The sequence below is a fragment of the Cimex lectularius genome, unplaced genomic scaffold (genome assembly GCF_000648675.2).
Source record: "Cimex lectularius strain Harlan isolate CLEC.00 unplaced genomic scaffold, Clec_2.1 scaffold40, whole genome shotgun sequence".
Classification (NCBI taxonomy): domain Eukaryota; kingdom Metazoa; phylum Arthropoda; class Insecta; order Hemiptera; family Cimicidae; genus Cimex; species Cimex lectularius.
The window spans coordinates 1,676,207-1,697,494 of NW_019392652.1; the positions used below are offsets into that span (position 1 = coordinate 1,676,207).

The 21,288-nt window shown below is 33.7% G+C and overlaps 3 protein-coding genes across 4 annotated transcripts; 1 reads left to right on the top strand and 2 right to left on the bottom strand.

Moving 5' to 3' along the window:
- Positions 1-48: 48 nt before the first annotated feature.
- LOC106670130 lies at positions 49-19,536 on the top strand. Its single transcript, XM_014400200.2, has 21 exons — positions 49-326; positions 399-534; positions 2,862-3,020; positions 10,196-10,359; positions 10,493-11,099; positions 11,165-11,353; positions 11,421-11,546; positions 11,604-11,809; positions 11,878-11,999; positions 12,194-12,585; positions 12,656-12,906; positions 12,987-13,260; positions 13,333-13,581; positions 13,897-14,177; positions 14,238-14,385; positions 14,447-14,578; positions 14,743-15,287; positions 16,439-16,673; positions 16,740-16,838; positions 18,048-18,203; positions 18,275-19,536. Exons 1-21 carry the CDS (start codon positions 259-261, stop codon positions 19,361-19,363), a joined length of 5,628 nt encoding a protein of 1,875 aa, XP_014255686.2. The 5' UTR covers positions 49-258; the 3' UTR covers positions 19,364-19,536.
- LOC106670110 lies at positions 3,007-5,422 on the bottom strand. Of its 2 annotated transcripts, none has more exons than XM_014400161.2 (2): positions 4,655-5,422; positions 3,007-3,167 (listed from the first exon to the last, which is right to left on the bottom strand). In XM_014400161.2, the coding sequence occupies exons 1-2, from the start codon at positions 5,330-5,332 to the stop codon at positions 3,048-3,050; spliced, it is 798 nt and encodes a 265-aa protein (XP_014255647.1). In that variant the 5' UTR covers positions 5,333-5,422; the 3' UTR covers positions 3,007-3,047. The 2 variants fall into 2 exon arrangements, with proteins under 2 accessions (XP_014255647.1, XP_014255646.1); XM_014400160.2 differs by lacking the exon at positions 4,655-5,422 and adding an exon at positions 3,420-4,273.
- LOC106670131 lies at positions 17,066-18,230 on the bottom strand. Its single transcript, XM_014400201.1, has 3 exons — positions 17,655-18,230; positions 17,365-17,591; positions 17,066-17,311 (listed from the first exon to the last, which is right to left on the bottom strand). Exons 1-3 carry the CDS (start codon positions 17,711-17,713, stop codon positions 17,097-17,099), a joined length of 501 nt encoding a protein of 166 aa, XP_014255687.1. The 5' UTR covers positions 17,714-18,230; the 3' UTR covers positions 17,066-17,096.
- Positions 19,537-21,288: the final 1,752 nt, after the last annotated feature.

A 21,288-nucleotide genomic window follows, 5' to 3' on the forward strand; every position in this document is an offset into this window, starting at 1 on the left:
TTTATTTTATAGGAAAATTATGAAATTCCGAATAAAATAAATATAGGCTTGGTTATAAATATTTACAAAAATAGACTAAGCTGTTTCTGGGAATGTTCTGTTAAGTATATAACAGACATAATCCAATTCTTTCCAGAGGGAGAAAGATGGACCTTGACTTCCTGCAATCAGGACACGGCCAAGGGGGAGAATCAAAAAGCCGAAGGGATCCGGCGTTTGTGGAAAGAGGAAAAGTCGATTTGGCACACGCTGAAGAGGATGGCGTACAAGACAAATTCCGCAGCCTCCGCCGAAGAACAGTTCAAGAACTATTTGCAGAAAAAAAAGTAATTAGGACCTATATAAAGTTATAAATTTTCTAATGTAATGATTATAATAATGTTCTTCTTTCATCCCAGGCCTGGTCCGCTCATAGAAACTCTTTCAGAATTTGAATTGAGAATTGCAATGGAAAAAGCGGAGATGGAACCGATCAATGAGTATTTAAAAACAACGGACGAAACACAAGTACAGAAGGAACCATCAGTTCCAGCGGTAAGATGCACTAGCATTATGTAATTAGGAAAAAAATACAATAATTTTTTAGATATAGCATATGACAAATACCATTAGCTTCATAGGCAATTCATAAAAGCAGTGTTATTTTCATATCTTTACCTATTAATACATTAACATTTTGTCGGTGTTGCTATTACTGTGAGATACTAAATCTCCCTGATCTTCGTTTCTCTTGAACGTTTGCTATATAATTTAACCTGTCGACTGATACGTTTAACAATCCATTTTGCATAAATACATACATGAACTGGGGGTAAACACTTTAGTTTACAAAAACTAAATGCACTCCAAATCTCCGTAATACATCATCTTTCGTCGAAGATTCGGTTATCGTGAAAGGCTATAATTTCAGCAAAAGATTCAGCGATCTTAGATAAATAGTATAATTAATTAAAATAATACGGTCAATTATGACCACTAAATACATATATGGATTGTGATAATGTTATTCAAAATCCAGTGGAATTATAAATTTTTAAGCGAACAAAAAGTGTTACTAATTATTCAGAAATCGTGAGATGCGGTCTGGTGTGATGTAGGTTTCAGAAAAACATTTTCTTTATAATGCCAACGTTTCGATCTTTATTGAGATCATCTTTAGGGCTCTAAGTGTTTGTTTTCTGCATAAGTGTTGCAGTCGTGTTGAGAGTGACCCCCTCAAAAAAAAAAAAATCTTACGATGAAACCAGCCATCCCTCATTCATAGCCTTCCCTTGTGAGTTGGGAGCATCTAAACCTCTCATAATAAAAATCTCACTATCTATGATTTCCTTCTATTCTCTAAGTTCTAGTCGATTGACTGAAAAAGACTTTTTTATTAATAAATATTGTCAAAAACAAACTTTTGATATTTTTTAATACATCTTGTACGGTCCTAGATTAGCAAAGGCTTTTGATAGGGCCTGGCACCAAGATAAAACGCTTCCTACCCACTCCTTATTATCTTATCCTGAAATCCTACCTAACCGACAGCTGCTTCAGGGTGAGCTGTGGCAACTAGTTCTCGGAAATCAGACCGATACAAGCCGGCGACCCACAAGGCAACATTCTTGGTCCCATCTTTATATCATCCATTTTAGGGTGCTGATCCACCTGCAGACCCTAAAATCATCATTACCACCTAGGCGAGGGTACCGCAATTTTGTCCTCTAACTCTAATCCTAACCAAGCTACCTCCAAGATCCAGAAACATCTTGAGCTCACAAAGACCGGTGCAAAAAGTGAAAGGCAAGACTAAATGAAGACTCAGTACGTAACTATACGTCAACAAGAGCATACTATACTTAGACAGCATACTAAGGTGGAATCTTATTCTTAGACTTAAGAAACAACTTAACAGAAGACTTGGATGACCACGAAGACTTCAAGGACTGAAATCCGTGTTGACCGTCAGCACTAAACCAACCTTTTACTGTTTATTGCGACCAATTTGGACATAAGAGTAGATCTACAAATTGTCATAATTACTTATTACCTCACTAACCTCACAATCCACAACAACCTCAACGTTCCTTTTGTCAACGAACAGATTCATTCCCGATTCCAAAGTTTCTTCCTAACCTTAATGCCTATCCTGAGACCGCCTTATTCGAGATGACCTCGAAATCTCCTTGCCTCTAAATCCCTCACACTGAGTGTCAGCATTAGCTGGTTTCTCCTGGCAACTGTCCTGCGAATGCAGCGATGGCATTAGTGTTTTTTTAAAGAGGGTTCGCAACAGCAGATGTTATATCCCCATCGGCATGCCGGTGTTTTTGAAAAAAAAAGCCCATTTGTAAGTATGTCGGGATCCAATGAAGGGCCGCTAGATTCGAACCCGGGACCTTTACCTTAGTGATGAGCGCCGTGTGAACGCCTAAACCGTTGCGGCCACCGACGTCCCCAGGCATTAGTGTTAGTGCTATGACAGTGAAAAAAATTACAAGCTATAATGCAATAGTCTTTAATTCTTGAACATTCTTTCTGCAACTTAATATAAAATCAAATAAATGATTATAATCCGTAAACATTAATGAGTTCATATGAGTTCCTGCCTCATTTGTCCTATGTAAATTGATATTTTTATTTGGATTTAATATACACATACTTAAGATCAATTTTAAAATTTATTTTAAATCATTATTTTTATAAATAGGATACATATTTTTTCAAACGATCCTACGAATCACTCTTGTTTACTAAGGGGGGAGTTAAATAGTTAATTAGTTTAATTACCTCTTAAAGGTTAATGTAATTTCACACAGGAGCAAAGAAAAATGCATTAAATTGATATTTTTTTAATAAATTATGTTTATTTTTGGAAGGCAAAACAAGAAGTCCAGTTCCCACCGGATGACGCGTTCGTCTTAACCAAACGCTCGAAGCTTAACTACAGACACCAATTGGCTAGAGAACGTAGGTTAAAGGCACAGACAATACAAGAGAGCACTAAGAAGAAAATGGAGGAACTGAAGAAAATCAAGGTATTTTTATATTTATAGGACTAGAACCTAATTCGTCGCCCCTTTCGGAGGAGGCAGGTAAGCATGCGGCTTACTGTACAAATCTGCCTGCCTGTCCAAATAAAGCATGGTCCTATAAATATCGTTTAGCGCCTTTTCTGTATCGTCCTGAAAAATAAAAACAAATTGAAGTTTAGATTGGTCAAATTTTATAAGTACAAAAATGAAGATTATTTAAATTATAACATAAAAATAACGATGTCTATAGTACAATGATGACTAGGGCGATTCATAAAGACTGTAACTGTGCATTACAGTTGACTATTGTTTTATAAATTAAAATCGCACAAAGTCCAAGACTCCCTTAAATTTGGGTCTAATACAACTACAAGGTTTTAATTAATGGCCAATATTTCTTACTCTTCTTGCCCCTGACTCCTTGCTCAGCTTTTCCACTTTGACTTTGAGGAGCTTGAGCTTGGATTCTAAATCCGCTTCAGCTTGTTTCCCCCTGCTCACCATGTCTTTGATTTCGTGGACGTCATTTTTTAGCTTCATCGCCGTGATACCGTCGATGGCGAACATTCTCGAGATTTCGTTTGTCACTTCCAAAAGGACCTTTTTCGTTTTGGGAGTGACATTTGAGCCCTGGAGGGTTTTCTGTATGAGCTGGATTTCCTTCTTTATATTTTTGGCCTCGTTTATGTGCGCTGCGAGATTGACTTGGCGCTCCGTCACTGACATCCTGATACCTTCGTCGATGCAGGTGAAAAACATTTTCTGCCTTTCCTCCTGAGTCTCATTCTCCCTTTTGATAAGGACCATTTTCCTCGCGTTTACATTGTCCAGCCTCTGCTTGGTCTGATCGGCTTTCTTCCGTAGCTGGGCCTCTCCCCTTTCTTCCAAGTGCTTCAGAGCCAGTCTCAGCTCTGTCAATTCTTTTCTAAAATAAGGCGCTAGTTCGAGGTGCGTCATGATGAGATTTTGGAGATCTTTGATAAGGCGATATATGTAATCCCTCAGCCTTGGATTCATATCAACATTTTTTATTACGTTCTCGATCCGGGCGGCGATTTTCAAAGAGTCTGGGGCTATAATGGGCTTTTCACCGTGGTGTAGGAGGGATTTCTTCGAACTGTTTATCCTTAACATTCCGGATTTTACCATTTTCAGGACTGTGAATTTTTGATTGTGATCAGGTATGTATTTAAAAGACAAATTTGTCGTGAAAAAATCGAAAAAATAGGCCTTTTAAACATCTGATATGTTGGCTATTTTGTCATATGTAATTTTAAAGTAATAAAAAATAGTCTGTCTATTTAGGCAAACGTGAAGCATACTCTTTTTGGTATTTATGCACTTCTTTCTTTTGATCATTGATTTCCTTGAATTAAAAAGTTTTTACAGTCACAGGCACAAGCTTTTATTTATTTCCAAGGACTAACATTTAAGCTCTTTAAAGGAAAGGAGTTTAAAACTAGTTATTAAAATTATGCTAATGTTTATTATTTTATTTTTTAGTATATATAAAACATTACTATTCAAACTTTATCCTATTAAAAATAATTTCGGATTTGTTTAAAAACCTAGTCGAAATAAAAGTTGGTATTAAGTAAAAGTTAGTAGGTTTAGTTTGAGGGATGGGCCATACTTACTCTTTTAATGGCGGCTACTGAGTACAGGAACGGTATGCTCTCCAAGATTCCATTCATTAGGGCAGTTATGTGTTGGCGTTCCGATTTGTTTTTAATCATTGCTGCCAAATTCAGTAGGTCTTCGTTCAACTTTAGCGCAGACAGACCGTCTAGAGAAAGAATGGTCACGATGCCATCGACGATGGAAGTGACTTGAGGTTTGTAAACCTGATCCGCCGTCTTAAGTAGGTTCACCATCTTGTTTTTTAAATTCCTGGCTTCGGACATCTTGTAGACAATGTTAATGGGCTTTTCGGTCACGACAATTCTAATACCATCGTCGATGCAGCATAAAAGGAGTTTTCTTTGGCTTCCGAGAACTTCCTGCCCTTTGCGTAAAATGGCCATTTTCCATGAGATGACTCTGTCCAGTCTGTTCTTCAGATTTTCAGCCTCGACTCTGATGCCCATTTCGCCGTTTTGGTCGAAATTTTTTATTGCTAGTCTTAAAAGGCATAATTCTTTTCTGAAATAAGCCGCGATTTCACTATATGTTTTGATCAGGTTGGTCAACTCGAAAAGCATTCTTAGAATGACATAGTCTTTTAGCTTATGTGATATATCCAGAGGTTTTAGTAATACCTTGATGTCTTCTATAAGTTTTAAGGCGTCAGGCAATTTTTTATTCTTCAATCTCATTTTAGTTATGATGTGTGTAAAAGTTTGAGTAACAAGGGATTTTGACAGTTAATAATAATGAATTTTTCATCTGTAAGAAAAACAGTTGGTTCTTACTTCAGATGTTAAGGGCAATGCTAGCTAAAATGTTCGATAAAGTTCAAATATTTTTTGACTTGAAAATAATAAATATTTCGTTACATCTTAAAACCAACTGTAGCAATTAGCATGCATAAACCTAAAATTTGGACGACCTGTATCGTTCAGTCACAGGAGAGAAAAAAAAATAGACGCTAAAACGGAAATAGTTGAAGGAAGTTGCCGAATCGTAGAAAGAAATTAAAGCTATCGTTAAACAAACGCCAAACTTTATTCGTATAAGCTATAATGAAGAAAAAATTTGAAAGTCAAAATCAAGAACAAAATAATAAATACGAACAAAAGGGTTAAATTAGTTTATTATTAGCAGAGATCGTGGAACGTCTCAGCTTTACCCAACATTGATAGATAAGTTTTAGCAATCAGGTACAAAATTTGATACGTTAACCGGTACTGGGTCACTGTCGGGTCGGTCTACGTGAGCGTTTTTTGTTTTTTTTTAATCACACAAACGCGTGTTGAACTATTCCCCACTAAAGATAGTGCAAAGCAGAAACACGTTGAGTAACATAAAAACTCGCGAGTGCAGACGAACCCAGTATGTGACCTAGGGCAGGTTCAATCTGAAGCAAGTTGATCATGGATGGAACAGCACTAAACGAAATCATGTTCCTCCCGTGGCCACATACTCTTGACAGGCTAAATACGAAAGGCAAAAATATTCTAGCTCAGTCCCAAAGTTTAAGGTCGACCAAAGCGTACCGTATCAATATCAAACGACGGACCCAAATTTAAACAAAAGATCTACCAATCAGATAAATACAAATCGTACCTTGTATTGATAACGACCCTAAGGAGACAAAAAAAGAGATCATAAATACAGGGCTGTGATGAAACTCGATGGACCAGTGGCACAAATGGCATACCCAACAATATAACTGTGTATGTCATCCACGGTTGGCTTTTCCGGTTCCTGAATGGCAATGGAAACAACTAATCTAGCACAGATTTCGCCTGTCCAACCCATGCAGTATGCCGAAGATGTGACGAGAATTGGGATAAGACATCTTTTCCACCACACCCAGTACAAGACGCTCAGCGAACTGCTAAAGAAAATTTACCCAAGCTGGCCACCAGAAAAACAAAGGCTAGTATTGGACAAGAAAACATATGAAACACGAGGATGTAACTGACATAGAAGCAACAATATTGCGCTAAGTTCATGAAAGTTATGATTGGGCTCAGATAGAGAATTCGGTTTTTCTCCATTAGGCTAGCTATTGTTTAATATTGTATATATATAATATATATAATATGTATAATTTATTTACATAGTTAGTAGTTTAAGAGATGGAGAAAGCACAAAAATATTAATTAAAAACTCTTCTCTCCTCAAGAAAAAATATGCTGTAAATCGAGACCACATCAAACTGCTGTATGGCTGCGGATTTCATTACATTTTACATCTAGACTGTAAAAGAAAAATTTTAAAACATGCCCTATGCAGATTACCGCGATTTCTGGCCGAGGGGGACAGGCAGGAGATTTCGTGGTACAAGTTATTAGATTAATAATAGGAATTAATAAAGAGACGGTGAAGTCCACCAATGAGCTTGATAATCAAGTCAGAAGGGAAAATGAAAGCTCCTAATAATGTGTACCAAAATCTGTTTGCACGTATGAATTTGGATGTGGAAATAAGTGATGGATGGAAATAAGTGTCTATGGAATCTCACTGTTGTTGAGTGAAGAGAGTATTGCGTTTGTGCAACATAAATGTTCCTGAAGACACCTTGCACTTAGGGGTAGGCCATAGCATGCCTTGGGAAGAGGCTGAATCCTAGAAATAGGGCAGCGGTTGCCTATCAACATTTATGTCGAATTTACTGTCGTATAGTAGTAATTGAAAGTTGTCCGACCTTTTCATTATGGAGACTGACGAATCAAAGACCAGTATCGATGTGGAATGCCTAACAATCTTAAAAGCGTCAACTTTTTAATGGTTAAATTCACTAGTTTTGTGGTCCGCTTGACCAATTAATATCTTACAATTAATTAAGGTTTTCAGTTGAGATAAAAAAGTCAATGGCACGAGCGGGATTCGAATTGAAAAATGGCAAAAAGGAGGGAAAATTCAAAAGGTGTGGTTGAGATGGGAGGTTGGTGTCCGAGTGGATCGAGGTCACAATAGCTCAAGTGGTAGAGCAGCGGCGTATCAAGCCGAAGATCGTGGGTTCGAATCCCGTTCATGCCATTGACTTTTTTATCTCAACTGAAAACCTTAATTAATTGTAACTTATTAGTGGTATTGAAGGTGAGATTTCAGGTGTATCGCACAACAGTAGAAAGAAGAATCTGATCTCTGGGTTGCATTGAGCAGTTCGATTCATGGGTGCTCCATGAATTGTCTCTCAGGAACAAGGAAGACCACATAGCTGTTGCATTACACATCTGAATATAATAAACCCAAAGGATTTATTTCCTATTTGACCACTGGGGAATCTTTTACTAAAATATTAAACATGGAAGGATCGTTTGAAATAAAGATGAAACACCATCGTCGATGTCAAGACCAGTATTGTCCACTCGTAAAGTCTTGGCTTGATTGGTTTGTAATTTATTTATTGGGAACTGTTACTACACAATCAAACCCGTAGGGCAGAGGTACACTGTGCGCAGCTGGAACGTCTTGGGTCAGCGTTGAAGGAAAAACATCCCCAGTTAATAGATGCAACGTCGCGTTTCACCCAAGACAATGCCAGGTGCCACACAGCTGCACTCTCACAGTAAAATCGCCGGGTTAAGGCTGGCAACAAGTGCAACATACTCCAGACCTTACCCCTTTCCAATTTTTACTTTTTTGCTCTAGACAACCCTTTACAAATTGGGTAATTTTTGAAGGAGAACCCTCCAGAAATGCTAACAGAAAGTTATATAAATGTGTTTTATAGAAAACAAAGGAAATTATTTTTCGATTAAAAATAAAATACATTTATATTTTGAAAGTTTGACTTTTTCCCTGAAACCAAAAAAAAAAACTTATACTCATACACACTCACCCACCCAATATTTATTATACCCCGATTACACTTAATGATACCATATACTTAGATACAAACTAAACTAGTACAATTTGTACAATACAAAAAAAAAAATTGACATCAACAGGTGGATATCTATATGCTTATATAACTTGTAAATATGTATGAGTACCATAAATATAACATTTTATTTATCTAGATTAAAAAGAAATATATAAAAGATTCACATGTAAGGGAGAAAACTGTGGAGTACATAAAATTTTCTTATGGAGTCCCATATTTCAGCAATCAACTGGGAAATAGGAGGGAAATTTAGTAAAAAAAACTGATGGCCGTTTCGCTGGTATAAACCTATAAAATTTGAAACATTGGAAAATCTTCAAATAATTTTAAAAATTCACAACTCTGTTACGTTCTACTTTCTAGAGATTGGCTAATTAAAAATTTTTGAAACGTATGCATGGTAGGATTGGTACATTTGATTTTTGAAAGTGTGATGAATCAAACCACCCAAAAACGTAAAATGAAAAACAAGCGTTTTAACCGAAGGGGAAGAAGTAGTTCATACTGATGACAGAAATGTTTATTAAATGAAAAACTGAGTACTACCAATCAAAGTAAATATAGAGATATCTGCTACAAGGAGTAAGCAATAAAAAACATTTTCTGGCATTTTATTCAATTTAGTCTACTATCACCCATTTGTTTAAATCTCCTAATGTATTTTCTTCAAGGCCAAAATTTTGTTAATGTATTATTTAATGTTAGGTGATGAATTTGATATAGTTGAATTATGAAAAAATCTCACAGAATTGTATATTTAATTATTCAAGGGCAATGGTGAAATTCGAACCAAGAACTGTAAACGTGGCTAATATGAAAATCTGATGTGTTTCATTAGAAAAGTAATGATGCATTAATTTAAAAAAATTCTCTTTGCTTTAAAAAATATTATTATACAAAATATTTACTATCTATTTCTGAACAATATAAAAAATTCATGTTTAATTAGAGCTTGATTATAGCATACATTTCACCAGGAAAACATGTTTTTAAAAAATTAAAACCAATCCCTGTTTTGCACATATAGTCACCAAGACCAATGATGTCCCTGCTTGTAAAATGTGTAAGGCTAGTGAAAAAACTGTGTTTTATACAAATTTTGTTTTTATTTTTGGGTGAGTGTTTTGATTATTTATTATTATGGTTCATTTATATTGATCATAAATGACTTACTTATTATTAAATATTTCTGTATTTATTGATTGTGTCAATTTCGCTGGGTATTTTCTATTGTTTTGCTATGATGTTTGAGTTTGCAAGTTGTGGCTGTATACTTTTCATAAAAGATTATTTTTTATCTAAATTCACTTTCCTTTTCTTCTATTTTATTATTTATTTGTCCTCTATTATTCTCATTCTCTATCCATCCAGCTGTCAACATCTATTTATTTATATATGCTTGTCTTGTAAGGTAACCTAACTTTCTCTCTCTCTCTCTCTCTCTCACTCTCTCTCTCTCACTCTCTCTCTCTCTCTCTCTCTCTCTCTCTCTCTCTCTNTATCTATCTATCTATCTATCTATCTATCTATCTATCTATCTATCTATCTATCTATCTATCTATCTATCTATCTATCTATCTATCTATCTATCTATCTTTTTACCTCTTTCTCTTTCCCTTACTCACTCACTTTCTCTATCATCATTGTGTGGTGAGAACAACAAGTGTGCTTTATGTTTTAGAGAGTAATGGAACAAACTGGAAACGAATTTAAATGTCATAAGCATGAAAAGGAGAAAACAGAACAAATAAGAAAGAAAAAGTTTATTGAGGGTATGGCGCTTAAATTGAATTGCCCTCCTGAAGAACTTAGGGGAATGGCAGATGACTTATACCAGATGCATTTGTAAATACGTTAAATAATTATTCATTGTTAATATTTTAAATAATATATAGGTAATACATATATATTATAAAGTGTTAGTCAAGGATTTATCTACATTAAATGTAAATAATTAAAAGTGTTACATATTTTGCAGAAACCAACAAGCAGAGTTTAAAAGATTGAAAAAAATTCAAATCGAGCAGGATATTGAATGGATGGAAAGATTTCTTGCATCACTACCCCCTTCTAAGCCAAAGCCAAAGCCAAAACCAAGGACAAAACCTGTTGTGGAACCAGAGCCACCTGTACAAGAATTGCCTATTGTAGAAGAGGCATCTTGTCATGAATTGCCAGAAGAGGAGGAAAAACCTGACACAGCACCCCATTCGGAAGCAGAAGTTGGTAAAAAAAAGAAACGTGGTGTAAGGCGAGTTACATCGTTTAGGCCAAGTGATATTGACAGAGAGACAGACGAAAAAAATGAAGAGGAAGAAGTTGACAATGAGGAATTTATGGTTGGTATGAAAAGAAGGTCTAGCAGGAAATCGATGAAAAGAAAGAGTATGAAAAGACAAAGTACAAAAAGACAAAGCACAAAGAGGCAAAGTACAAAAAGGCAAAGTACAAAGAGGCAAAGTAGTAAGAGACAAAGTACAAAGAGACAAAGCATGAAAAGACATAGTATAAAGAGAAATAGTAAACTGAAAAATGCTCATGCAATGCCAAAAAAAACACAAAGTGAAATTTCATTGTTTTCATTGGTAAATGAAATGTAGACTCACTACATACTATGTTCAGAAACATATTCATAACATTTATTTTTCAGATGGGTTCAGCTTCTTATGTTGAACCACCACCCATTTCTGTATTAGATCCAGAACTATTAGAATGTTTCAAGAAATGGAAAGAATTGAGAATGGAAAGAAAATTTTTTCGAACAGCCAATCAATTTTTAAAGCAAGAGCCACCGCAGGACCCAACAATGAATATCACCCCTGCTATAGTGTATTTCAATGTAATCTGTCACATGATTAAAAAAAGTACACCATGCGGCATAATACTAATAACAGTATTTCTTCTAGGAATTTGTCCCTGGCCAAATATACCAAAAAACTGTGAAAATAATAAATAATGGTGGATGTAAAAGATACTGCAAGCCATTAAACATTAAATTCAAAACACAACAATTTGACCCAATGCTCATTGAGGTAGTTATTATAAAAACTCATAGGCCTTCCTTGATTAAGTCAAAAATTGTGTTTTAGGTAGATCCATGGACAATATTTTATGCACAACCTACAGTTCCAATAGTGTTAAAAGTCACATTCAGGCCCCAAAAATCTACAAGACATTTAGAAAGTGATGTCATATATTACACAAGATATGGAGAGCAAAATTGGAAAATGTTTTCATTTCAAATAAAATGTATTCCTGTTGAACCGATTATTTCTATCAATACAAATTCAATAAGGTGAATATTTCTTATATAGATTCCTTTTCAATAAACTTGTTTTTCTAACACATTAATTTTTAATGAAGCTTCAAATGTACAAAATATTGGACTGATGAGATTCCTATTAGAAATCTTATTATTACAAATAAAGGAAAAGTACATTGTGATATGACAATAACATCTGTTCTTACTCCGCCAAAGCCTATTGGTAAAGATAGTTACACAGTTGACATAATAATTAAATATGCTACATTTTGGTTGGCTTATATTTGAAAATTTAACAATTTTATATTTCACTTGTTTATTTTATATTTTTTCTAAACAACTAAATAAAGAGTAGATAATGAGAAACTCAGAATTTAACTTATATTTTATTGCTAAAATGTGATTTCATTATTTTAGTAATTGCACAGAGTGAAGATGAATTTGTAGAGGAAGAAGAAGTCAAAGAAAATTTCAAATATCCATTCGTCATATGTCCTAAAATTGTTAAAAGGAATCTTGTCAATAATGAAATAATTTGTGATAACCAAATGGATTTAGAGAAAGAGGAAATGACTGAAGAATGCTTGGGTGAAGAAGAGCAGGACAACTACTATCAAACTCTCAAAGAAGAAAGTGAAATTGCAGTGCAAAATTTTGATAAAATATACAAAGAAAAAGTGATCACTATAAATGAACAGTGCCGCATGAGCATACCTATCGGTTTTATAAAAATGAACATCAAAAATTTTAGAGAAATGAAAGATGAATGGACGTTAACATTTTTCACAGAAAACTTCCAGAAAGAAGAAGTATTGCAAAAAATTATAATAATTAATAATAATGGGATGGTAACAATTTTTTATTTCTGTTATGTTTCAGATATTGAAGTTAGAAGCTTTTATACAATTTACACCTCTTCTTGTTGAACCGACTGTATTAGATTTTCAAGTTGTTCTTTTGAGTGATGGTGTTCAGCAGAACAAGTTTGTCATTACAAATATTGGAAAAAAAGCAATGACACTAAATATAAAGATTCCAAAGGAATTAATGAAACATGTCCATATCCCGTTTGGCTCTCCGGTGATACCTAAAGGGAAGTCAATGCCGATTCTTGTTCGTCTTGCTTTAAAGTGACTGATTTTTAAATACTTTTTTAACTGTTACTTTCTTAACTTAAATTATTTTAATTTATTTTCATTTCATTTGATAGATCTACATTTGTACATGATGCTAAAAAATTTCTCGACTGTAATACAAATGTATTGGATTTTCCACTCTTCATTACATCTACTGAGCCTGAATTGACAGGACCACCGATTGAAATTCATGTTATGGCAATAGTGACAAGAAGCATGGGCCTTTCGATTAAACCTCAAATGATTTCATTTGACAAAGTCTTTACACATGAAACAGTAGTTGCTCCATTTTACTTAGTAAACAATACCTTGGCTACACTTTATTATGGATTCATTAATCTACCTAAGGTGTCATTTATTTATCTTATAAATTGTACATTTTTGTATCAGTATGATTTGAAATTTTGTGGATTGTTTTAGTGGGTCATGATCCAGCCAAATTATGGTTTCGGTGTAATAGCACCTGGTGAAATTTTGGACTTGGAGCTGTTGTTTTCACCAGGGGTTGAACAAATGGAAGAACCTGGAAGTACAGTTTTTCGATCTTTTATTTTAAAATGTACAACTGCCGAACGATTTGCAATTGCTCCAAACATAGACACCTACAGAGAGGAGAACCAAAACAATTCAGACTTCAAATTATATTGGTCCAAAAATGAAGAATTGATGGTAATATTGTTATTATTAAAAAATTGTAATTCCATTCCTTTTTAACACACCACCAAATGCCCTACTCACATCTACAAATATAATTTAAAAAATTCAAATTTGAAATTTTATATTTAAAATAGCTTCAAATCTGATTTGCTGATTTTTGCAATGTGCTAAACAACTTTATAGTCAAACAACAAAAAACTTGCATACTCTAATAATATTTTAAAAATCAATTAAGATAATAATATTTGATGTAAACTAACAAAAACTCACAGTAATGTCTTTAATTTAAAAAAAAAAAATTGTTACATAATATGCAATTTTTAAAAGGATACAACTGAGGTGATTTCATTTAACCAAGGCACACAGACGATAGCACAACAAACTGATACCGAAAGCTTAGAAGAATCTGTAACCATGGCAGCAGATGCTGTGCAAACTGAAGAAAAGGTAGCAAACATACCGCCGCTTTGTACTACAACAGACACATTTTTTACAATTTTGGGCGTAAAATCAGTTGTTTTTGACACACTTTATGAACTCTCTGCTCAGAAGGTTGTCTTAAAACCAACACCTTATTACTCTTTTTCCATTGCAAAAATACATCTCAGGTATTCTGAATTAAAATATATTTTATACGTTGAATATTTATGAGCTGCTTGATAGAACAGAAGTCCGAATCGATCTTCAGGGACGATTTGTTACTGCAGAAGTTCAAGTCATCATCCATTGTGCAACTTGAAATCACGTTTTGAGTTCTTTTCAAATCATCCATTTTTGAGTGTCGAACCATGTAAAGGAACAATTGGAGTAAACGAAGTAAGATTAATATAACTTTATAAAAGTAATTTTGAAAATAATTTTTGTTTTTGTACATCAGGAAATCAAAATTTCCTTAATAATGAGGCCTGAACCTCCATTTAATGAAATTGAGAGCTTTGCTAGAAAAACAAAGGCGAGAGCACTAGAAAAGGAACTATTCGAAGAGTGGTTAAAATCTAAATCAAGTACAGTAAGTTATTTTAATTAGGATTCTTCAGTAACTAACACCATTATCTCATAAATTAGGCAAGATGGAAAGCCTAAAAAGATATAATCCATTATAATTAAGTGTTACTATTCAGAAACTTTAGAAAAAAAAAGTTTTCAATTATTGACATTTATTCTGTCTTATAGAAGTTTAAAAGGCTCGGGTCATCAAGAAGAAAATCTTCAAGGAGAAAATCTTCTAGAAGGAAAAGCAGGAAAAGTTCTCTAAAAAATAAAAAACCCGGTGACCGCAAGAGTCTTAGAAGGGCTTCATCAAAACAAAAAAGAGTGAGCATGAAGGCAACTACAAATAAACCAAAACATAAAGAAGAGCATAAAGAAAGTTTACAAACGGAAAGAAATGATTCGGCCACAAGCAAAACTTCAAAAAAGTCTAATAGGGGCTCTATTAAAAGAAAATCCATGAGACGGTCTAGTGTGAAACAAAAGAGTTCTGACAAAAGAGTATCTATAAAAGGGCAAACTAAAGGAAGAGAAGAAAGAAAAGGCTCTAGAAGGATGACGCTAAATGAAACGCCATCATTTAAAGTTGATCCTGAAAGTGTTATACTTGAAAAAGAAGATATAAGTTATGCACTTTTGGATTTTGTGAAGATGAATGAACCAAAGAACTTCAAATGCAATGTTAAATGTCTCATTGAATCCCAAGTAGACACTGATCCTCCATCACGGTAAGTTGTATTTATTTTTAAATTTTGAAATTTAAGTATGCATCCCTTATTATTTCAATTGTTTTACAATTTAATCTACACATATTCATGACAATAATTACAGTAAATTTGTTATGGTTAATAATATTTTCTTAAATGATAAACATATACTATTCTGTATAGCAAAAATGTGATCTTGTAATCATTTCCACACAATCATTTTATCCTCTCTGGTTTGGTTGTAAAATATTGTATACATTTCACATCTTCAGTATCTGATATGCATTAGTACAAGACCCAATGCTGAAGGTGAAATTCCAAAACATTTTATAGACCAAACTAGAGAAGATATGCAGACCAAAACGATCAAAACATACGAAACTAAAGGTACCTCCACAGACCACATGGAGTCAGTATGATTATGATTTTTGCCTATTATTGTTGAGTTTCAATCATTCATACATTTTTGTCTTTAGATGATTAGTAATGACCGTTAAAATTGAATAAAAAATGATTTAAGTTCTTCTAAATACTTGACTAAGAAATTGAAATAAATTCCCTAATTTCATGGTACGCTTGACTAATTAATATATTATAATTAATTAAGGTTTTTAGTTGAGATAAAAAAGGTTGAAAAATGGCAAAAAGGAGGGAAAATTCAAAGGTGCGGTTGAGATGGGAAGTTGGTGTCCGAGTGGATCGATGTAACGATAGCTTAAGTGGTAGAGCAGCAGCGTATCAAGCCGAAGATCGTGGGTTCGAATCCCGCTCGTGCCATTGACTTTTTTATCTCAACTAAAAACCTTAATTAATTATAATATATTAATTGGTCAAGCAGACCACGAAATTAGTGAATTTAATAATTTGGAATGAAGTATACTTCATTAAAGCTCTCTGTGGCCATTTCATTTGTCGTCGAGAATCCAATCCGATTACATGACATTTGAAAAATGGCAAAAAGGAGGGAAAATTCAAATGTATGGTTGAGATGGGAAGTTGGTGTCCGAGTGGATCGAGGTCACGATAGCTCAAGTGGTAGAGCAGCGGCGTATCAAGCCAAAGATCGTGGGTTCGAATCCCGCTCGTGCCATTGACTTTTTTATCTCAACTAAAAACCTTAATTAATTATAATAAACTGAAATAAGCTAAACGAAACATTTCTCTTATAACAGACGATATGAAGAACTAAATCTTTTGGTGCTTGGAAAAATCACTAATCCAGATTTTATAATTATGTCTAATATGGCTCCTCCTCAAAATTTTATGTTTCCACCGACGGCTATTGGCGACAAACATCGGATAACTATAGACATTTTTAACACCTCAGGAAAGGATATCGTGCTTCAACATAGCCTTTTCAACCCTAGTGATGTTTTTTGGGTACCCACTGGTCAACCTATGATACGGGTAATTTACTGTTTTATTTCGCATGTCTTCCAATATTTTAATAATTAACAACATTTGTTAATAAAGGCAAATCAAAAACTTGTGAAAGTTAGGAAAGGAATATTCATGGAGCCAGAACAAATAATCAAATTCCCTATTTTGTTTGAACCAGTAAAAGATGGCGAGGTAAGTTAATTATTCTGGTACTGTGTGAGTATATTAAACATAAATATTTAAAGTAATATATTGCATTTTAAAATAATTTATGATTAATAAGGCTTAATATATGTTGGATTTATAATAACTAGTCTGAAATGATATTAAGCCATATAGATTTGATTCATTTCATTGCTTTTATGATATGGATAGGTAAATGTTTTGACGGTAAATATAAAGTAGTGATGACACATGAATAACTTCTAAGAATATTTACTTTTATTCATTTTATTCATCTGTATCAGAATTATGGGATGTGTCTCCAGGTGGACCTAATTCAATGGAACTACACTTTGGAAATATCGGTCTCCAGTCATCTTCAAAGAAAGCTCTTACTTTCTCTGTGTTCTGCTTTACCTTTGTAGTCCTGCACTTCTTTTCTTTTGTTTCCTGATTCCACTTCTGCCGTAACACATCTGGATCGTGTGATTCTTCTTCTTCCTCTAAAAATCAATTTATATAAGATATATCAAAGTTAGATAGTTTGAATTGTTACCATTCAGTTTGTCAGTATAAGCACTTGAATAGTGATTTGGAAAATCAGACAAAAGGTGCTGATATTTGGAGTCTTTTTCATCACAGTAATTATCAGAAATGGTAGTGTTCACAGGAGGATCTGTACTTTTAGTGATATCAGGGTATGAAGGATTTTCTTTTTTGGATATTAAATTCTTGATGGAAGCTGTTTCACGATTAATGTTTATAAAAGAGCGTTCTTGTATTCTGTTAGATAAAAGAGACAATAATTTATAAAAACTGAGAAAAGTACAAATTCAAAAATCTTACAGGGTATTTATATGATCCCTCACTAAATCTTGAGATATTCCTTCCCGCGAAGAGCTCATTTTGGGTTATTTTAATTTTAAACGTGTTTTATTAACAAACAAAACAAATGATCTCCAATAACATTTAAAAATTCCATATGAGGAAATAAATTTCCATAGACAATAGATTGTAGGAATTGTTATAATTCTTTATAAAAATTGAAGATGCAGACAAATTATCATCAACATGTATGGTGTTTAACACAAAATAAATCCATTCTTAATGGCCCAAGGCTGTTTAGACATTTTAGATTTTTAAGGGGGAAAATCCAATTATGTTTGACATTTAAGATTAAAAAATGTCAGTACTGTTCAAAATTAACTTACATTATTTATATCTTTTTTTATAATTTAGGTCGTACAGTTCATTGACTTTTATACCAAAACAACATTTGTGCCAATAAAAATACAAGGCTTAGGGGTGATTCCAGTTTACACAATTACACCAGAGTTTGCCTTAGCTAAAATGAAGCCTACAGGATTTGGACTTACAGCAAAATGTGGACTTCTTGTAAGTTGATAGATATTAAGTACAAACATGGACATGGTTCCTCCTCACTAAAGACAATTTGTTTTCTTTAGATAAAGAATCAATGTGCAGCAGAACTTAGCTTTTATTTAAAACCGTCTCTTGCGAAAGAAGGATTGTGTCTTAATTTACAACAAAAGATGTCCTCACTATCACCGGCACCGCATAGTCAAGTACACACAAGTCTAGCAGTATCTTTCAAACAGAGCCTTAATTCTGCAGTAAGTTCAGCGCTTCAGCCTGCTGTAAGTGCTGTTGATGAATTACTTGCGATTGATGATCCATATCGAAATCAAAGCCGACAAAGTGTAGTAAGTTGCAAAAGTGTTAGGTCGACAAAAGAGAGGAAATCAAAAATAGAAGCAGTAGAAAGTAAAACAGAGAGTAAAGCCAAAATTAAACCTGATGAGAGGAGGAAATCGGTCAAGAAAGACCATTCAGGCCGAGTACCAGATAAAGCAAAATTGATTAGAAATACATCATTTTCAGATCAATTCCCACAAGAAGTAGTAGATGCTTACAATTCCCCAATTTTTACGCCTCTTAAAGAGATACACAGTCATTACTTCAAATTTGCCGATCGTATAATTATACCTCCATTTGAAACTGGTTTTATTGAAGTATATTTTAAACCCTGGCCTCTTGAAGTGCTCATGAGATCTAAATGTAGTCTTTTCTCTACAAAATCTGTCCACAGACAATCTGTAACTGGCCAATCTAGGTCAATAAAGAGGCAATCTGTTAGAAGGCAGTCGGCAAGAAGACAGTCAAGAAGGCAATCAAGACGGCAATCAAGAAGGCAGTCTAGAAGACAGTCCAGTAGAAAGTCAATAAAAGGCCCAATTAGAAAGGGCCAAGGCAAATCACACTGGAAAAGTAGTTCTTTTCATATGGAAGAGGGTTCAGATTCTGAAGAAGATGACCCTAATGTATACATTGTCCATGCAAACCTGTATCTAGGAAACTATACTTCAGTTAGGGAATACTTCTTCTTAGGGCTTCCATTTATGAAAAACAAAAAGCGAATGACACTGCGGCAAAAGTGTTCTTCAGTTGGAATGTTAAGAAGAGCTTCTAAAAGACGAGCTTCTGCCAGGAGAGCATCTCAAAGGAAATCTTCTCAAAGAAAATCCAAAAAATGAATACATCAAGTGGAAAAAATGATGTAGAAAAAGCGTGTAAATCTAAACTGTGTTGAGAATTCTTCACTTTGTATAACTGCGCTTTTTTAACTCAATGATGGAGTGTATTAACAATAGTGTTGGTTTTTTCCGAGTAACACCTAAAAATGATTAATAAATTTTTTCTTTATGCATTACATTTAGTCTACAGTAATAATTTCCAACTGTTTTTTTAAAATAATTTAAAACAGTGTTTTGTTTATCAGTCACACATTTTTTTAAAGAACTCAAAAATATATTTAATCAAACAACTTTCATTAATATTAGATATGGATCAGTATTTACTCATTCACTATTTCTATGTTCTTGAGTCTCTCTTTTAACTCTGTTAATTTTACAGAAGGGCTTTTTATTTTGTTTTGTCATGATGTGGATAATATACATCACTTTACAATAGTTTTATTTTTAATTTTTAAATACAATTTTCAAAGGCAATGCCAGGATACAAACCCAAAACTGCTTACATGAAAAATGGATTTTGTGTTTATTTCAAACTATATGAATTTTTGTTTTTCTATTAAGATAACATACTTATTTTAATGTAATCCAAATTAAATGAGATCTGATATTCATGAGTTGTAAATATATTTAATTATGGTTAGGGGGTTCTATTCCCTCTGTCATCTCTGTAACTTTCTTTTATGCTTTCCTTCCCCAAAAATACAATTTAATCAGCATCGCGTTCTCTGACTAATATTGTTAAAAAAAAAGTCCACAAGAAATGGATTGTGTTTCTTGTAAGAATCAGGTACCAATTATTAAGAAAAGGTTTAAAGAAAATACAAAACTAAATTTTTATGAATGAAAATTCATATAGTGACCACTTCTCGATTAATAAGTAATTTAAAATAACTTTAAACTGACGAAGTTTATTTTTACCTCTTCTTTTTCTCACTAAACTTATACCATTTTTCTTTTGCAAATAATTATTCCTTTTTTTATTATGTTTTAAAAATCTAGCATAATATCAATATACATAATGATAAGTTACCCAGCAATGGCACTTTTTGGCAATCTCTCAAGAGATCTCATGAGAATAATTACTTCAAGCGACAAGTGGGATTTACAGGATTGTTGAGACAAGAAAACTGTTGGACGGGGGATTATGGAGAGGGTCTAAATTTCTGTGGAAGTTTCGTTTCAGGCTTTAATAATGTCAATTTCAAATGGGTTGTGGAAGTCATTGTGGATTGTTTGCTTTGAAATGTAGAAGGGACAGTTTAATAATTTAATTAATATTTTTGATTGGATGGATTGGATTTTATAGGAGTAGGATTTTTCCATTAATCCCCATACTTAAATTCCATATCAGTCTCAGGAGAGTTTTGTAAATGGTGAGTTTGTTAGTAAGGTGTAACTTAAATTTAACGTCAAGTAATCTATGGAATAATTTGTATCATTGGTTATTTTGATGTCTTTTCGGTCATGGATGCCACGTTAGTCTTTTGTCAATGTATAGGCCCTGGCAGAGCACAAAATCTTGGTATGGATTTTTCATTAAAATATACTGCAGGACAAGTTTTTGTACTGTAAAGGTGATGGTAGATTTAGTTTAATTAATTTTTATTCTCCAATTGTAAGACCAAGACTGGATAAGGTTTAAATGAAGTTGGGATTCATGACTAGGTAAGGATCAGGATTAAGTGACAGGATGGCTGTGACATCAGCAGAATGCCATAGTAATGTTAGGGAGAATAGGAATCTCTGCTGAGTGTATGGTAAATAAGAAGGTCCTAGTATGCTGCCCTGGGGAATGCCTGCTTTTCAAGGATTTTGCCTAAGACAAGGAGACTAATGAGAGGTAGGAGCTTGGATGTTGAGGTTTTTACGTAACATTGTTAATTAAATTAATAATTATTTTTTACATAACAAAATTTTGTATGATA